The sequence below is a fragment of the Talpa occidentalis genome, unplaced genomic scaffold (assembly GCF_014898055.3).
Source record: "Talpa occidentalis isolate TD23 unplaced genomic scaffold, MPIMG_talOcc4v2.1 talOcc4.11, whole genome shotgun sequence".
Lineage (NCBI taxonomy): Eukaryota > Metazoa > Chordata > Mammalia > Eulipotyphla > Talpidae > Talpa > Talpa occidentalis.
Window position 1 is genome coordinate 50,589,324 of NW_023601104.1, and position 20,042 is coordinate 50,609,365.

The 20,042-nt window shown below is 35.4% G+C and overlaps 1 protein-coding gene across 4 annotated transcripts in view; it reads right to left on the reverse strand.

The window, feature by feature from the left end:
* BAZ1A (bromodomain adjacent to zinc finger domain 1A) overlaps window positions 1-19,522 on the reverse strand; it is a 46,415-nt gene extending 26,893 nt beyond the window's left edge. For 2 of the 4 annotated variants that reach the window (XM_037501834.2, XM_054689837.1), the window contains exons 1-11: window positions 19,348-19,522; window positions 18,499-18,598; window positions 17,172-17,338; window positions 14,728-14,823; window positions 13,289-13,427; window positions 11,889-12,035; window positions 7,716-7,811; window positions 7,367-7,591; window positions 5,827-5,992; window positions 5,472-5,585; window positions 755-879 (exon numbers count right to left, since the gene is read on the reverse strand). In XM_037501834.2, the coding sequence (XP_037357731.2) occupies window positions 755-879; window positions 5,472-5,585; window positions 5,827-5,992; window positions 7,367-7,591; window positions 7,716-7,811; window positions 11,889-12,035; window positions 13,289-13,427; window positions 14,728-14,823; window positions 17,172-17,338; window positions 18,499-18,598; window positions 19,348-19,518 (1,546 nt within the window). In that variant the 5' untranslated portion in view covers window positions 19,519-19,522. The remainder of the gene's footprint in view (window positions 1-754; window positions 880-5,471; window positions 5,586-5,826; window positions 5,993-7,366; window positions 7,592-7,715; window positions 7,812-11,888; window positions 12,036-13,288; window positions 13,428-14,727; window positions 14,824-17,171; window positions 17,339-18,498; window positions 18,599-19,347) is intronic. The other 2 variants (XM_054689845.1, XM_054689840.1) reach the window with 1 other exon arrangement.
* Between the last annotated feature and the right edge of the window lie 520 nt (window positions 19,523-20,042).

Genomic DNA, 20,042 nt, shown 5'->3' on the forward strand with positions numbered 1-20,042 from the left:
CAGAAGTGTATTTCAGTCAATCAGCCTGTTCTGCTCCCAACTCTGGTGAATCCTCTCACCCCGCCAACCTCTGGCCTGTACTCCAGTTCTTGTATGCATAAATAAATAAATCTAAAAAAAAAAAAAATTGTACTCCCTTCTACCCCCACACCTCTGGCCTGTACTCCAATTCTTGTATGCATAAATAAATAAATCTAAAAAAAAAAAATAAAATTGTACTCCCTTTGATCCAGTAATTAATAAAATTATTTTAAGGCAGAGAGTTTTCCATTCACAACAATATAATACCATGACCATTATTATTGATGTCTGTATTTCCAGTTTCTAGGAAACATTCACTGCACACTGAATTACTGGGTATGTTACAAAATATAAATTTCTATTTGACCTAATATAAAATAGTAAATGTAAAAATCTCAACAAAACTTGCTGAATAACCAAGTTAAAGTTAAATGAAATCGACCTGTTAAAGACACATGAATATTCTCTCTCTTCCCTTAAGTACATATAATAGGCAAATATAAATCCACATATAAAAATACTAAACAACATAATAATGTAACTTCAAACACTTTTAGAATGAAATAGTCACCATTTTTAAAACTCATCCCAGGTAGGAGTAGGGGAATTAAAAAACACAACCTTGGAATTGCAATTAGAAGCAATACAATGTATACTTCAAAACAGCTGAGTTAGTAAAGTATTTCATCAATTAAAATGAAGCAAGCATGTTTTTAAGAAATTTCTGTATTACCCCGTCTGCCTCTTTTATGTGATCCTGGGTCATCTTCATCCTCAGTGACTGTATCTTGATCTAGCTCCTTTTGCTCTATTTCTTTGCTCTCAGTGCTAGTATCAAAATCTTCCCTTTCTTCCTCCCTTAAGGATAAAAACAAACATAATATTCATTAATGAAATTATAATTCCATACATGAGATATTTATTGCTTGCCTATGAAGTGCCAGGCATTAAGCTGAGGAAGTAGTGGACAAGATGACAAAGAGTTATAGTTTTGCAGAAGAAACATATAACTATATAAACCATTGTAAAATTAAAAGATGTAGTAAGTACGAAAAAAGAAGTATAAGTTGGTAAGACAGCATTTTGAGAACTGAATCTAATCTCAGGAATCAAGAAAGGCTTGCTTGAAGAAGTGACACTTAAAATGAGATTAGGAGGGCCTCCCTGGCGGCGCAGCGGGTTGAGCACAGCGCTGTGAAGCTGTCCGCAGCCACTGCAGTGTCAGTTCAACAATTCCCGGCCAGCCAGGGAGAAGCCCACATGGTGCGGCAGACCTCTCCTGTCTTGCCTGCTGCTCTCCTCAGCAGTGTTTCTCAGTCTGTCTGCCTGTTCTGCTCCGCTCTGTCTCTGGTGAATCCTCTCACCCTCCCACGCCTCTGGCCTGTACCCCAGGTCTTGTATAAATTAATAAATCTTACAAAAAATAAATAAGATTTGGGAAGCTGGGGAGGAGTAATTGAGAAGAAATCTGCATTTCTAGCAGCAGGGATAGCGTGCAGGGCATTGAGCAGAAGGGAAAGGAAGGAGCTTATATTTTGAGAAGAATGTAAATGAAAAAGAAATCTAAGTTAAGGATGAGAAAAAGGGAGAAGAGGTCATGCTAGCTCTTGTAGGGCATTATTTCAAAAGCAAGGGGGAAAAAGTAGAAGAGTTTAAGAAAAGGTATATTATATGATGAGAAAGCACTTCGGTTGCTATGTAGAAAATAATTTGGCAGAGAAAGTAGGAGAGACCTGTAAAGAAGTCACTGTAATAGTCTAAGTAGCCAGCTGGGAGGTGATAGTGGCTCAAAGTTAAATATACAACTTTCAGATATAATAAGTAGGCAGAATGAACACAAAATGGGAGTTTTATGTAATCCATTATATTGCCCAAATTAAACCTAAATTGTGTGTGATGTAAATTCTCTTATGCATGTTCTACATTCAAAGGGAGGTCTGTAAACTAAAATGTATTCAAGAGCCAGAGGCAATACAAGTGACTGAGACTAGAGAAGTACAAAAAGTTAAGTTAAAAAATGGTGAGATTTTACCATGCTATTTTTCTTTTTTTTTTAATTAAGATTTTACAAGGAAAAAAATTAATTGTGTGAGGTGATGGGAATGAACTAAACTTATTGTGGTAATCATTTCACACTATATATCAAATTATTATGTTGAATAACTTAAATGGATACAGTGCTATATATCAATTATATTTAAACTGGGAAAAGTTCACAAAGTATAAAAATAATTGAGATCTAATTCACATACCATAAAAATCACCACTTTATGGATCTGCCACACAATTTAGCAATTCTACTCCTAGATATCTATCCAAAGAATACAAAAAAACTAATTTCAAGGGAAACATGTACTCCCATGTTCACTGCAGCACTAATTATGATAGCCAAACTATGGAAACAACCTAAGTGTCCAAACATAAATGAATGGATCAAGAAGATGGATCACACAATGGAATACTATTCAGCTATCAAAAAAAATCAGAAGGAGATAGACAAATACCAGATGGTTTCACAGATACGTGGAATACAGAGAAATCAAACAAAGGATCAGATAAAGCCAAACTGAAAATGACTTTATAAAGCTGGCTATAGAACTGAGGCTGACAGAGAGGGAGAGGAAGGAAAGAGAGCAAGGTTGTGAGGGAGCATAATGGACTATGGTGGTGGGTGTGGTATGGCATCAACACCTGAAGAGGGATATCACATCATATATATATATGTGTGTATGTATGTGTGCATATATATGATACATATATACACACACACACACTTAAATATATATATACATTTTTTTAATTAAAAAAAAATTTTTTAAAGATTCAATTCATTTTTACAAGAACCAGGGTACAGGCCAGATGCGTGGGAGGGTGAGAGGACCCACCAGAGAGAGTGGGGAACAGAACAGGCAGAATGACTGAAATACACTGCTGAGGGGAGAAGTGGGCAAGACAGGAGAGGTCTGCCGTGCCATGTGGGTTGCTCCGTGGCTGGTGGGGATCGATCCTGTCAGCAGGCAAGACAGGAGAGGTCTGCTGCATCATGTGGGTCAGCTTTCTGGCTGGGGATTGAACCAGTGCTGCAGTAGCTGCAAATTGCTTCATAGTGCTGATGCTTAACCCCTTGAGCCACCAAGGAGGCCCCGCCTTCTGGACTTTTAATATAAATGAAATCATAGGACAAGTTTCTTTTATTTAGTATTTTCAAAGTTCATCCATACTGTCAATGTATCAGATTTCATTACTTTTTATTGCTGAATAATATTCCACTGTATGAATATACCAAAAAAGGAATATATTGTTTCGTTTTTCCATTCATCAACCAGTAGACATTTGGGTTTTTTACCATTTTCTGGCTATTGAGAATAACATTGCGGGCCTCCTTGGTGGCGCAAGGGGTTAAGATACAACCTATACCTATGAAGCTACCCACAGTCACTGCAGCAGGAGTTCGATCCCTGGCCAGGGAGCTACCCACACGGTGCAGCAGACCTCTCCTAACTCACCCGCCGCTCCCCTCAGCAGTGTATTTCAGTTAATCTGCCTGTTCTGCTCTCCACTCTGTCTCTGGTGAATCCTCTCAACCCCCACCCCCACCTATGGCTTATACCTTACTTGTATACATATTTTTTTTTAAAAAAGTAACTTTGCTGTGGACTTTTGTATGTACATTAACCACATTATTACCAATATTTGTTTCAATTAAGACCCGACTAGTGAATATGAAGTAATATGTCATTGTGCATTTGATTTGCATTTCCCTAATGATGTCAAGCATCTTTTCATGTGCTTCTTATATTCTCTTCTTTGGAGAAATGTCTATTAAAATCCTTTTCCTATGTCTTAATTGGGTTGTCTTTTAACTGTTGAGCTGTACGAGTTCTTTACATATTCAGGATATTAAGCTATTTCCAGAGTAGGTTTTGCAATTATTTTTTTCCCATTCACTGGGTTGTGTTTTTTAAATTCTCTCAATAGTGTTCGTTGAAGTGTAAAGTTTTTAATTTGATGATGTCCAGTTACTTATTTTTTTCCTTGGTGGCTTGTGCTTAACTATAGGTGTCATAGCTATTAACTTTCTCAACATATCAAACCTCAATTTCTTATAGTCAGTTAAACATAGCTATTGCAACTTTGTGACCTATGGTCCCCAAGACTTAGTAGGTATTTTTACAGGCAAGTATAATCAATGAATACACAAAATTTGGAATACTGAGGTTTTCAGAATTTGCCTTTTCAGATTTTATAAGAAAATGAAATAATTTCTGCAAAACTTAAATATGATTTGCCATCTACAATATAGAAAAACACCCACATCTTTACAGTAATATTCATCCCAGATGTTCTGAAATGCACTAAAACACTTAGGCAGTCACTAAATTACTTCAGGTGTTGCCATCCTCCCCCTATATCTTCTACCAAAACCTCCAACATTATCCTTATTAATAGGCTCAGAAGAGCTCTGTGAAATATAAGGCTCAATTGTGGCAATGTTGGTGGTGGAGAAGAGAATACTATTAATGCTGTAATCACAGTACTGGTTAAAAATAGTCTACTTTAGATTTTCTGGAAAATTATCATCATTAAGGCTACGACAAAATTAATTCTAGATTTTCTAGAAGTACTTTATTTATTTATTTATTTATTTATTTATTTAACAAATGGTTTTTTTTTTTTTTTTTTTTTTTAAGATTTATTTATTTATTTATACAAGCACTGGGTACAGTCAGAAGCGTGGGAGGGTGAGAGAATTCACCAGAGCCAGAGCGGAGAGCAGAGCAGGCAGAAGGACCGAAGTACACTGCTGAGGGGAGCAGCGGGCGGCAGGAGAGGTCTGCGCGCCATGTGGGACCCTCCTCCAGTGGCCAGGGAGCAGCCGGGGATCGAACCGGCGCCGCAGAGGCTCCGGGCAGCTTCGCAACCCAGCGCTCAACCGCTGCGCCACCAGGGAGGCCCAAGAAGTACTTTTTTTAATATAAGACATGTATATTTCGGTATTATTTATATGTACATTTCATAGGCTAGTTAACACAATTGTTATTTACTACAGAAAACTAGTTCTCTAAAAATTTTGAAAGCATCTTAGAGTTTAAGCTTTATGATTTTTTTTTTCTTTCTTTTTTTTTTTAAAAGATTTATTTATTTATTTATTTATATAAGCACTGGGTACAGTCAGAAGCGAGGGAGGGTGAGAGAATTCACCAGAGCCATAGCGGACAGCAGAACAGGCAGAGTGATGAAATACACTGCTGAGGGGAGCAGCGGGCGGCAAGAGAGGTCTGCGTGCCATGTGGGACCCTCGCCTGGCGGCCGGGGATCAAACCAGCGCTGTAGAGGCTGCGGGCAGCTTCGCAGGCCAGCGCTCACCCGCTGCGCCACCGGGGAGGCCCTAAGCTTTATGGTTTTTATGTTTTACATAAACCCTGGTGAGCAATTTAATCAAACCATACCCAACAGCTATATCTGCAGTTGAATTTCTTTGCTCATCTTCCTTCAGTTTTTCTTGTTTCTCTTTCATCTTTTGTTCTTGCTCCTTAAGTTTTTCTTCCTTCCTTTTACGAATTCTGAAAGTTAAAATATTGTAGTTTATCTGATGCAAAGATACCGTTAATTTGCCTTTAACCATCAAATGATGGAAAGTGCTCCAAGTACCATCACAAAACTACGGTGTAGTAATCCATTCATAAACTCATAATAAAGCCATCAAACATCTGTGTTAAGTATCAAATTACAGCACAATGTGACAAATGGTTATAGATTCAGAAAATGCCTCCAATAGCACAACTAACTATAATTATCTTTTACCTAGCAGCTGCTTCTTCCCTCTCTTTTCGATGTTGTTCTGCTTTTAACTCCCGGAATTCCTGCTTTGCCTGTCGTAATATATCAACATAATCTTCAATAAAATCCCTCGTAGAAACCAGGGTCAGTAGTTTTCCACAGAGAGCATGAAGTATCTTCATTTTCTCTCCTGTTAAAAATTGGTAAATATCTTCTGTATTATCAATGACAAAAAAAGAATTTGTTTAAAAATTTTTGAAAATGCTTAATAAAGAACACATAAAAATCTGGAAATCAAACATACCAATGAATCCAATTTAACAGTTATGTGACATATAAGGCATTTTAAATATTAACGAAAATCTTACATGGTACTTAAGTCGACATGAAAAATTTTCTAATTATAAAGAACGACTTTGGGGGCCTCCCTGATGGCGCAAGGGTCCCTGTATGTCCGCAGCCTCTGCAGTGCAGGTTCGATCCCCAGCTGGTCAGGGGGCTGCCCACATGGCACAGCGGACCTCTCTTGGCTCTCCTGCTGCTCCCCTCAGCAGTCAGTCTGCCTGTTCTGTTTCCTGCTCTGTCTCTGGTGGGTCCTCTCACCCCCCATGCCTCTGGCCTGTACCCCAGTTCTTGTATGCATAAATAAATCTTAAAAAAAAAAAAAAAGAATTACAAGTTTTAAATTTTAGGCTCACGTAAGAACAAATCAAAACTAAATTATAAACACATGAATTTTTTTTAATGGCTACTCTAAAAACACTGCACAAAAACACTACCATAAATGATAAAAACTGAATGTTAAGAATTATGGTACACTTAAATGTTCTTAAATAAGCATATTGTACATTATTATTTTATTTGGAAAAGGAGTGAAAAACAACTTCATTTTAATTTTATACACTACCTCATTCTTGCTCAAACATTTATTCAAACAAATGTTAGAATTTAAAAGCTATAGTTTAAATTTGCAACACTAATGAATACAAGTAAAAGTTAGCTAATTCTTTTTTTTTAAGATTTATTTTAATTTACTTATGCATACAAGAACTGGATTGTAGGTCAGAGGTGCGGGGGCATGGTGGTGGTGAGAGGATTCACTAGAGACAGAGTGTGCCAGGAGTAGAACAGGCGGATCTATTTAAATACACTGCTGAGGGGAGCAGCAGATGAGACAGGAGAGGGTTGCTGTGGGTTAGCTCCCTAGCCAGGGATTGAACTCATACTGCAGTGGCTGGTGATAATTTGACAGTGTTGAGACTTAACCAGGGAGGCCCCTAAGTCAGCTAATTCTTACCCTTTTACATATAATAGATGTGGCAGACTAATCACAAATTTTTCAAAAGAGGAAGAAAATCATAAAAATTAATATGAATAAACAATGGTAGTTTCAACTTAGGATACTATTTATATTCCAACAATTTTTCAGTAAAGATTGGTTTCTCTCTCTTTTAAAACTGATTCTCAACTAAAATTTCTCTCAGTTATTTAGTTTTATGGGCATAAGAAGCACAAAAATGTAGGAAGTGGGCCGATTACACAAATTCCAACTTGTAAAGTTTACCTGGTGTCAAATCATACACTGAAGTGCTTGATAGTTTCTTCACTAGACTGGGATTGCTCAAACGAAGCTCCATACAGGCATCATCTGTAGCATCAAATCCTCCTCGTTTCTGATATCTGTACTTCGCATTTGCTGATGTTACATCAGCACCTGAAGCTAAGATGTGCAGTCTGAGGATTTCAGAAAGAGTGCAGCTATCAAGATCCAAGCTTTTCAAACTGCAGCCTATAGTTGTTAAAAATGAAATAGTCATTAAGAACATAGACAATAAATCCTCAGCAATGTAAAAAATGTACCTTTATAAAATTAAATATAAAAAGACAATAAAAAAAATAAAACCCACACATACCCTGGTGTAACTGTGGCCATGCAGCTGCCAAAGATGCAACTGCAGACAGTGCAGATTTTGTGGGGTCTGCATCTTCATCCAAAGCCTCTGTTAAATCTTTAAGGAAATAAATACTTTATTCTAGTGCAAATCAAAACTTGAATATTTGGGAATAATGTCCTTTTAAAATGATGAAAGAAACAGCAAACAGCTTAACATTCGGGAACCTCAAAAGAACCAACACTAGGTACAACAAGTATCATTCACAGTCTGCCAAGTCTCCACCTCAAACTATAAATACTAAAACATGCACGACACACTAATATTTTCCTTAACATAGACAATTTCCAAGTTTCCAACAAGATGCACATATACATAATTTTATCCCCCCAAATGGTAAAATGCACTTCAGAAATAAAAAAAAATCTTCTCAGCATAATTTTAGAAGTCTACTTTGGAAACCAGAATCTATTTGAAGAAAGCAAATCTTTTGTAACTATTTTAAAACTGAATCACAACAAAATAATGGTGTAATCACAAAATCTGCACAGAAAAAGAACTAAAAGAACTTAAAATCTGCACTGCTAGCACTTAACCTCTTCATTTAAATATCTTTTTTATTTTGAAAATTCTCTGATCTAAGAAACAACAGGAAGAGTCCTTGCATTTTCTAAATAAATTATTTAGCTTTGAAAGCAATATTTAGCTTACAAGTAGGACTAAGGAGCAAACCTGGCATTATTTAAAATATTACTTTATACAACTATTCCTAATTATAACACACAGAAGATAAAAAAATTAAAGTATCAACTATGCTAAAACTCAAAATTTACAAAACCTCTTCTGTTGTATCATAGTACAGTAGATACTACATCAGACTTAGAGTCACATAATATATATTCTAGTCTTAGCTCTGCCAGTGTCTAGTTATGAAGTACTCAGGCAAGTCTCTTATTCTAGGCTTCATTTTTCTTAAAGGAGTGAGCCTATATCAGCAGTATCAAATTCTTTCAGTGTTTCTTGGATGCTCAATGTAAAATGAAAGATGCCCTGTTAAAGTGGGGTATGGAGATGATAATCCTGCCCATTCATCTTTCCAGCTCTCCTGCAATGGCATTGAGGAATCACCATACAATTTATAGAGGCCTAGGGATTAGAGCTGGAAAATCACTTTGCTAAACTGGTTCTGTGGTTCCTTAACCTACTATAGGATTCCCTTCACAAAACTCACAAGCTGACAAAATGAACCATAGAAAACTGCTGTCCTTTACTAAAGGAAAAAAGGCAACTCTGGGATCATGTCTGATTACAATCATTGACAACTCCATGGCATTTAAAGCATCAACAATAACACAGGAGAAGTTATAAGTTATCTGTCTAAACTATGCGCGCACACACACACACACACGCAACAGTAATTCCTATCAGGCCACAAATCTAGCACAAAGAGCAGACATATTATTCCTCACCAGGGGAGTACTAGACCTAAAACGTTCTCAATTTTCCTTTTATATATTAAGCCAAACAACTTTAAAATTAATAGGCACTCTAAAATTAACAACAGCTCTAGCAAACGTGTACGGGCTCTTTTCCTTTGCAGTAATCATCAGGTTCAACTGATTTATTTTGATAGTAAGTTATAATACCCTAGGGCAAACACTATGTATCCAGGAAATGGACAAACAACAAAACGAGTTTACTTTTAATTGTGTTAAACTAACAAGTTAAAATATGCATTCTTTTATCTCAGTTATCTACCAATGGCACTCTTGAAAAACAGTAATTGTCCCTCTAGGATTTATTTACAGTCACTTGGGTATATCATACTAACACAATATAGCTAAATTGTTTACTATGACTGTCTGAAACAGACACATTCATCATCATTGTAATCTAGAGTTAGGTACCCTATAATTCCAGCTCTTTAATAATGCTATCTCAGCAAATAAATACATAAAACTACACTATACAAGGATGATGCTCTTGTTTTCATACTTTGAAGGACTGAAGTTCGTGATGTAAGACTAGAGATTGGATATACTGAGTATTAGATTTAAAAATGCTGTTCAAAATTTCCAAGATTTGGCAGAAAAACTGGGAGCCCAAAAGCAAAGAAATTATAACTTCTTGTCAGATATTTCACAGATGCAATGCTAGGAAAACAAATATTCAAAATTTCAACTTCTGTGTTATATTACGAGGTTAACATTGCAGAATCTCATTATGAGGCTCTAGACAGAATGCCTGAGATTGTATCCCATTGCTACCTTATTAGACAAGTAAATGAAACTCCTTATATGTTAAAGGCAGTAAATTCTTATCTAGCTCACAAAAGTGATAAGAGAAATAAATGAAACAAATAGCCTCTTTCAACCTGTTTTTTCATCACTAGGATATTTTACTCTATCCTTGCTTCCAGGAAGACTATGGAAAAGCTTTTTTGTTACTGAGATAGGAGAACATATGAAAAGTACAGGACATACATTAAAACTGAAATAACCATGTACAAATGACCATTAATAACAGGGAAGTAAAAGTGGATAAACCGCATAGTATGTTTTCTTTCCTCCATAACATTTAAATAAACATTTTAAAAAAGACCATTAAAACTTTTATTTAATGGCCAGAATTTATTCAGAGGTAGACCTTATATTTATAAATAGTCCAGTATAGGAGTAGACCTATAAAAATTACAGATCAAATAAATCATGAATAGAAACTGTAATTGGCAATACAACCAGCCAATAGTCACATATGTTCTTCCATTAAAATAGCTAATTTTCCTATACAACTTATTTGTCACCCCGCTTTTTGTCATCAGGACTTCCAAAAACTACAAAATTCATCTGCTTCAAATCCTAAATTCAATATAGCTTTATTTCTTGTATTAAGGTCAGTATTTGGCCAATAATACTATAACATTATTGGTCAATAAAACAAACTAATGGTGAAAGAAGTAACATTTGCTACATTGTCTGACTCAGATAATTCACCTTTGGTACTGGCACTTGTCATCTTAGAAAATCTTCAGATGTTTTATAAATGAGTTACCCTTTCATCTACCTTTTAGTATAGTTTCATTTAATTGACTAAGTCATTTGAGAGGACCACGAGGACCATACTGCCAAAATGGCCTTGATAAGGGACCTCGTATTGAAGCTAGAAAATATATTTTGCTCAAACTCAGGCTGTAAAATCAAAAAGCAACCAACATCAAATGTATACTCATCATTATTTTGTTGCTTTAGGGACCCAGTGTTAAAAAAGATGAGCTCAAACTACCTAAGGCCAACTATACTCTCTGAATGATAGAATGTCCCATCTTTTTGTAGCAAGATTCTGTAATCAAGATGTCTTCCAACAGTTCTTACTGTGAATTTTACGTAACAGTATTGTTTAATAAGGCTTCTATCTCCAAGGGTGGTGGGAATTGTATGGGGACTATACCCAAGATGAAAATGCATATATTGTGCAAAACTGAAAAATTATGTAAGAAATATATAAAATAGAAAAAGAAAAAGAAAATAAAGCTTCTAATCTAAATTTCACATGTGACAGTTCTCAGAGAGTAGGAAATCACTGTCTTAATATAAAAGCTTAACACTTCCTTCTGAGGCATACCCTAAACAAAACAGTGAACATACTGCATTAAAAATAAAAAAGGGTTGCCCAAGAATCATTCCTACATTAGTATGTATTACACACTGAATAGAGAAGCATTTCTAGTTCAAACTAGTGAAATAAAAAAATATAATTTTACTTAATTTTGATCTAAAAACTGTCAGATCTAAAAATCAGCAGTATTTTCAATTGAAAGTTTTTACAACAATTAGAGTATTTCCTTAGATGGGGGCAAAAAAAAAAATCAGTGTTTGTTTTTTTAGTAGACTCTTGGAATTAAAGATACTGGCCAATAAAATCTATAATGCTGCTAAATCACAGGAGAAATCTAAAGGAATAAAAAGCAAGATAACTAGAGGTAGGGAGTGGGGATGGGGGAGATATTTTTAAGATCATCAGAAATAAGATACATTAAGTTTTCTAAAACAACTGAAAATATGTTGCTAGTATATGGCTCAAGAATTGGATAACTTAAACTGTAGTTTATAGCTATAAAAGTTAATTTAAAAATAACCTTAAAAATTCATTTTACTACAAAGCTACTATCAGTCAGCAATAATGTTGAATTCTGACCTTTGGTGTCAGCATCAGTTATTTGCTCTTTGGCTACTTCCTCTTCTTCTTCAGCTATCGCCTGGAAGATGGCAGTCAGGAAGAAAAAAAGCAATTCACATAGTGGGCCTTCACTGTCATTTCCTACAAGAGCTTCCTCTAATACTTCTGTGAATGAAATGTTTAAAATGATTTTAAAGTTCTGTTCATATACTGAAAAAACAACTCCATTGGAATAAACATTTTAATCAACAATAGACCTATATGACTATTTTCTAAAGTGTCCATTTGTGAAAGTAGAGTCAAGTATTTTCAAAGGCAAATAAAAAAAATTTATAATGATTAGAATAAAATCGTAAGTCAAAATCACCACATTCAAGAAAGCCAAAGTGGCCTCAAAGATCAATGTAATTTTTCACCTAAGTTTAAATCTGAGTTGCAAATTAAGGCCCATTTTTAAAAATAATAATTTTAATTATTTGAACAATACAAATATTTATTATTATTGTCCCAGAGTTCTAAAAGTTATGTGGAACATTACTGTTAACCAAAAAATGCATTGGAAAGGTGATCATCAGCATAATGTTAATCCCAATATTGTGTCCAAGTCATAAATGCTTCATCTAATTCATCTTACCTAAATCATTGTTTAGACCTTCTTGATCTGTAAGGCACAATGATTCATGCCTCACCTAGCTCATAAAAAGTGAGGGAATATGAAAGCTCTCTTGAAAAGAATGCACTGTTACTAATATAAGAGTGGTACTATAATTCTACATTTGAGAATTGTTATTCGGATCTTGAGAAAATTATTTTGCTATTTGACAGAAAAATCCAAAATTTGATCTCATACTAATTTAGTTCTTACAAATGATACTTATACACAGTAAAACTGTTTAAGTATAGAAGCAAAACAAACTCATAAACAAAAGGCAAGCAATAATTTGTTTCCAAATCTGCTGATACCAATTCCTTCCCAACCTGCACTTACAAACCAAGCCATCTGCAAGAAGTTCTTTCACCTTAAAGCCCACCAGGCCTGTAACTTCTCTGACTAATGGAATATGACAGAAATAAGACTGGGCTGTTCCAAGCATATCTTTTAAGAAGACTGGCATTTTGTCTTCTGCCTCTTGGAGCCCTCAGATGCCACATACAAAGTGCAGGATACTAAGTTGGAGTGAGACACCATGTGGAGGAGGTTAGGCACCAGTCTTATGTGTCTGGTTCAAGAAGCCATCCTGACTATCTAGACAGGTAAGCCTCCAGAGGACTCCAGTTCCAGTAGCAGTCTGACTAACCACATGAGAGACCCCAAGAGAGGATAAGGGCTGGACAGGCTAGGTCCAGTGACTCCACAGAACTTAGAGAGATCATAATTTCTTTTCAGACACTAATTTTAGGTTAACAACAGCACTTGCCTAGGCTTACTCCCTCAGGAAATTCATCTTGAAGATCAAAAAGTTCCCCAAATGCATTAAGGAACTCCAAAACCATCAGAGCATCACCAAAGATTTCAGGAGGTAGTCTAGTTTTCACTGGAGTTGGTTCTGGAAGTTCCTGCAAGATTAAATAATTTATATAACTATTTGAATCAAGTACAGGGTAAAGGATAGATATATATATATATCTTTACAGAGTAAAGGATATATATCCTTTACAGAGTAAAGGATAGATAGACATATACTCTTTACCTAATAAGAATTATAGAGACTAGTAGTTCTTAACTCTGGATGTTTATCACAATTACCTTTAGAACTTACAAAATTATAGATGTGGTCTTATTCCAATTTAACTAAATCATAGTCTCTAGAGACTGCTTTTCTTCATGACACTAAGAATACAGCTTTTAAACTGAAATGTATTTTTTTAATTGGGTATAACTGAAATATAATCTATTAATTTCAGGTATATATAACATCATGATTCTATTATTTGTATACATTATGAAATGACCACAATAAGAAGTGTGGTTAATAACTATTATCATACATAGTTAAAAAGATTTTTTTCTTGTGATAAAAACTTTTAATATCTACTCCTTTAACAACTTTCAACTATGCAATATATTATTAACTGTAGTGATCACACTGTACATTATACCTCCATGACTTTTTTTTTTGGACTTTATTTTAAAATGGAAAGTTTGTGACTTTTGACCTCTTTTACCCATACCCCCATACCTGCCTCTGGCAACCACCAACCTGTTTTCTGTATCCATGACTCAAGTTTGTTTTGTTCTTTTTTAGATTTCAGTTATGAGTGAGGTTAGTATTTGGTTAGTATTAGTGATGATAGTATTTATCATCTTTCTCTGTTTGACTTTGTCACGTATAATAATACCCTCAAAGGTCTAGCCATATTGTCACAAATGAGGAAGTATTTCTGGATTACATTTTCTAATTAAGAGGAACTTTTAACCTAGATTCTGAGGTTAAGATATTAGATGTGTCAATATTATCTTCAATGTGGTATCTTCTTAGAACATGGAATAGAAGTAACTCACAATCCAGTGACTTATAAATGGCTCCTAATAAACAAAGATGAATGAGCTCAGTTTAGATCGTTTGGTAATTTCTAGAGATAAGCAGAGATCTTTAGCAGAAAAAATAAATGAATGCCCGGTCCTAGTGGTTACTGGATTAACAAGGATTACACAAATGACCAATTATCTCCACAAAGCTTGTTATAAAATATTAACAATGCTATTTTAGAACTCTACATAAAGCATTTGTTCAATTGGCTGTTTCCTCTAAGTTAAATATGAAGAAGCCACTATTAAAAAGAAAGGTTTCATTAGCAAAGACACACAGGGTACTGTGTACGTGGGTGTGCAAAACATCACATTACATGCTTATACCTTAAGATCATCACATTCCATATCTTCTCTAGGTTTACTCCACTGCTTTAAGTATTCTGTATATTTTCGCTTTTCCTCACGTAATTTCTCTCTTTCCTAAAAAAAAGTTTAAAAAAAAAACAACTCGTATATGAAATTTATGACATAGTATTAGCATCACCTGGGAACTTGAAGAAATACAAATACTTAGGTCCCACCCCAGACCTATTGAACCAGGTTAGGTTGGGGTCCAGCAACTGATGTTTTAATAAGCCTTTCTGGTGATTTTGATGCAGACTAAAGTGTTAAAATCACTGATCAAAACACTGCTGAAATGACAAGTTAAAAAATGTCTGACACATAGTAGCTACTGGATAAATACTACTCCAATTACTCTGCCCATAGCAGCTCTCCCCCTACTCAAATCAATTATATTTGAAAATGTAGGTAACAAATTGTTAGAATATTGAAAATAAAATCTTCCCATATATTTTGTAATACATTTGTTGCTTTCAAGATTTATTTCAACCTGAAAAAGAGCTAGACAGACACAAAGAAAAGAGCAAGTAAAAGAAATATTATAATACAGTAAGCAGACTCCTTTTTTTAAAAGAAGATTTATTATGCATGCATAAAAGAATAGGGACACAGGCCAGATTTGCAGGAGGGCGAAAGGATTCACCAGAGAGAGAGCGGGGACCAGAACAGACAGACTGACGAAATACACTGCTGAGGGGAGCAGCAGGCGAGACAGGAGAGGTCTGCGGCACCATGCAGGTATCTCGCTGGCCAGCCGGGACTGAACCCGTGCTGCAGAGGATGCAGACAGTCTGACAGCGCTGTGCTCAACCACTTGCACCACCAGGGGAGGCCCGGTAGATGCTTCTTTTAATGTAGGCCATTTCTCTTGCTAATTTGACCTTTTGAAACCCTACTATTTGGTTCTGGTATTTGAAACTGCAAGATTAATAGTGATACCAAAAGTCTCTTGTGAAGCACAAGGTTAAAAAAATTATAATTATTTCTAATAAATACATATCAATACTATTCTCTTCCTTGGAATTTAGGAACACAGATGTACATTTATCAAATTTTCAACATAGAAAAGAATGACTAGATATGGAACTTACTGTGTTTTTAGTAGTAAGCTGAAATATGTCGTCTCCGCTCTGCAAAAATAATTCTTGTAGGAAATAAGATGGGTTTACCCATTCACTGTTGCCAAGAATGTAAAAAAGCTCATGTTTGGCAAACAAATACCTATGTATGTCAGAAAGTATTCATATTTCTTAAACATTATTATAAATATGAAGAAATATTTATAATAGTGTTAAACAAAATATACAAAAGCATGAATGCTGCAGTCTCTTTTTTTAAGGCCCAGATTAAGTACAAATTAATCAAAGTATTAGCAATGCTATCTGTAAATATTACCATGCAGATTACAAGTGGTTTTTTTGCTTTCTACATTTTCTGGAGCAAACATGTATTAGACACCCCACCTCAATGGTCTGTTTGAAACAACTTAAGGAAATCATTAAGAAACATATAAAATAGCAGAACAAGATTTCTCTTATTTCTTTCCTGATGATCCACCCATGTTTATCTTCCATCCAACTAATGGAAGAAGAGGGGGCCCCCTAAATGAATATCTCTTAGTCAGCTAAGTACTGTGATCACCCAAGGTTAATTGTTACTACCTAAAACAATGACATGACTAACTGTGGAGGAAACCAGTTACAGAATTCTCGAAGAATTACCTACCACCAAAGATTATAATCAAAGATTTGCTCTTTGAAATCTGTCAAAATCTGTGAAATACCCTATTACCAGAGATACATTAATTCTTCAAGGAGCAATACTTGTTAGTAATAGCCTTTTTAAAAAAATATGTATTTTTTCGTAGAAGAACTGGGGTATAGGCCAGAGGTGCCCGGGGCAGTGTTGGGGGGGGGGGATTAGGGGATTAATCAGACAGAGAGGGGAGCAGAAGAGGCAGAGCTACTGAAATCCTGCTAAGGGGAGAGGAAGGCAAGACAGGAGAATCGAACTCAGGTGGTAGTGGTGACAGCACTGAGACTTAACCCCTAGGCCACCAGGGAGGCCTCATTGTTAGTAATAGACTTAATTGTATTTTTCGAATTATACATTCTACGATTGAAGGTTTTATATATACCATCTTCCAAAAAAAAAAAAAAATATGCAAGTAATGAAGAAAATCACTAAAATTGAACATTAAAATAAGTTTTAAGTGAGGTATAAAGGCATGTGTGTGTGTGTGTTGAACTAAATAGGCATTCACTGAATTTTCCAAAGCAAAAGGCAAATAAAGCAACATCGATCACTAGTGCTTACCAGAAACTACATATATGAGTCAAAGTGGCAAAAGCATATGAAAATTAAGCATGAATTTAAATATGTAAAGTACTATATGTGGGGAGAATATAGCCAATATACTTGAATACCTTTTCTCTTTCTATTTTTAGCCTCTCTTTTTCTTCTTTCTTTTTCAGTCTTTCTTCTTCAACAATTTTCTTCAATTCTTCCTTCTTTTTCTCTTTATCTTCCTTTTCTTTTTTCTTTGCTTCTAGGGCATCTGCTTTTTCTCGTTTTAATTTAGCCTTTTCAAAAGCTGTGGAGAAAGTCAAATTTAGCGTTGTACACAGACAGAAAATAACACATTTTTTAATATAACAAAAGAAACAATTTAAGGTTAAGTGGGATCAGTAGAGATTCAAAGGGGTTATGAATTACTGGAACCATCAAAATTAAAATGGAAAAGCAGGGCCTCCCCGGTGGCGCAGCGGTTGAGCGCTGGGTTGCGAAGCTGCCCGCGGCCTCTGCGGCGCCGGTTCGATCCCCGGCTGCTCCCCGGCCACCGGAGGAGGGTCCCACATGGCGCGCAGACCTCTCCTGCTGCCCGCTGCTCCCCTCAGCAGTGTACTTCGGTCCTTCTGCCTGCTCTGCTCCCCGCTCTGGCTCTGGTGAATTCTCTCACCCTCCCGCGCTTCTGACTGTACCCAGTGCATGTATAACCAAACAAACAAACCAGCAAACAAATAAATAAAGCATGCCTCTATAAAAAAAAAAAAAAAAATAAAAAAAAAAAAAAATAAAATGGAAAAGCAAGTGGCTGGGTTTAAGACAAACTATTGTACTGAGACAAACACATACCTTCCTTTGAATGCCCTGCTACTTACTCACTCTAGACCAGAGACCAGCAGCAAGGAGTTACCTTGCTTGAATTGAAGACTCTCTTTTCCCACCTAGAGCTACAAATCTAGAGTCTTCATTTATTAAGATCTCAAATGATTCATTATGGATTGTCAACTTGGGAAACAATGTTTTATAAGGTAGTGTGAATTTAAAAAATAAAAAAGGTCCAAAACAGTTGTAAGCCCTAACAATTCTAACCTGTGTTTAATTAGCATTTCACCAGTTTAACGGGGAATAGGATATGCCTTAAAATATTGCTTTAAAAGAGATGAACAGAAGTCTCACTGATAAAAATTGACAGCTGAGGGCCTCCCCTGGTGGCAGGCGCAGCGGTTGAGCGCTGGGATGCGAGGCTGCCCACAGCCTCTGCAGCGCCAGTTCGATCCCCAGCGAGGGTCCCACAAAAAAAAAAAAAAAAAAAAATTGACAGCTGAGATAAAAAAACCTATGCTTAAAAAACCACACACAAACACAAGAAATATGCCATTTTAGACCCCCTCTCCCCCCGCCAGCCCTGGCACAGAGAAATATTCTTTTATACTGAAATAGTTTTTTTTGGAGACTGTTAAAACTTACCCAGTGACTTCATTTCTTCTTGTTTCAAAAGTTTGTCTCTTTCTTTAGTAGCTTTATTCCTATAACCAGCAATAGTCTGTTTAATAGCAACACTGTCATCCTGAAAATACAAACCAAGAAACTAAAGTTATAGAACCATAAATTTTACAAACCGAGTCTGTCTTGTTCTTACAGTAAGAATAAAAAAAATTAAGTACTCATCAATTATACTTCCTTTGTAATAAAACAAGGTTTTATTCTAAAGCATAACTGAACTTTTAAAAACTCTAACCATAGGACTATAGAGAATATGAGTTAATTCTCTAGCCCCGCAATTTAGTACAAAAGCCTCCCAGGAAAAAAACTGGTAGTATATAAAGAGAAACTTTAAGTATTGGAAAATTAAAACAGTCTTGCAGGGTACATCAAATATGAAAGAGGCAGAGAAAAGACATGTCAGAAACATTCTTGTGGCCAACATTAAACAGTGTGAAACATTTATTTTTACTTTATTTCTCTTGAGAATAATATCTCTAATCAGCTTAATGTGACACTCTTATTTTATTATCTTTTAAATGTTCTTTAATGTTCCATAATTTACACCCTGCTCAACATTTTAGTAACCGCTTAAATGCTTGCTTCCATTTTGGCATAATACCCTGTGATATGAGAGCCATCTTAATTCACACCTAAACTTCTACAAGGTCATTGCTGAGCTGTTACTATAACACAGATTACATAAATGTGGTGTGTGTGAAAGAATGTGTTCCTTACCACAAGCTACAAGGGTGAGGGGAGTCAAACACTGTTCTTGATTTTGAATAGCTTTACTAAGGGCTATGATGTGGTTTTTGTCTATTCTCTACTTACCTGACTAATAGATACTCGTTTAGGGGGTCTCCCTCTTCTTCTGTTAGTTGGACTGAAGATAAATGTGGGTGGATCATCAGGAAAGAAATAAGAAAAGTCTTGGTCTGCTATTTTATATGTTGAAAGAGATGAAGCCTTTATAAAAAAAGACAAAGGGGAAAATACTAGCATATTAATAAACCATATATATAGGTATGCTCTATTATAGCATTATGACCTCCATCTAAAAAACAGATCAAAGATCTCAGAATTTCATGTGTTATATGTTGTAATATACATTTCCACTAGCTTAACTGATCCTTTTAAAAACTATATAATTAGCATTACCAGACAGAAAACCACAAGTCAAAGGATTACTTCATAAAATACCCACAAATGTTTCAATAGTTTCTTGAATTGTCAATCTATTTCAAAATCACATTTATAATGATAATCCTTTTTGACTAATTTCACAAGATTTTCTATGTAAATAAATAATCCAAATATTTAACATTAAAAATTGACAGTAATCCAATACATTTTCTTAATGATTTCCTTAATGCTGAACATTTAGACTCCCCCCCTCCCAATTTAGGTGACAACTTGTATCAAACTTCAAGAATGGCCTGAATAAAAGCAGAAAAACTGACAAATTATCATAGAGTTTCAACTCAGAATTAAATTGAAAGACGTCAAGTTCATTTTACCAGAAGTGG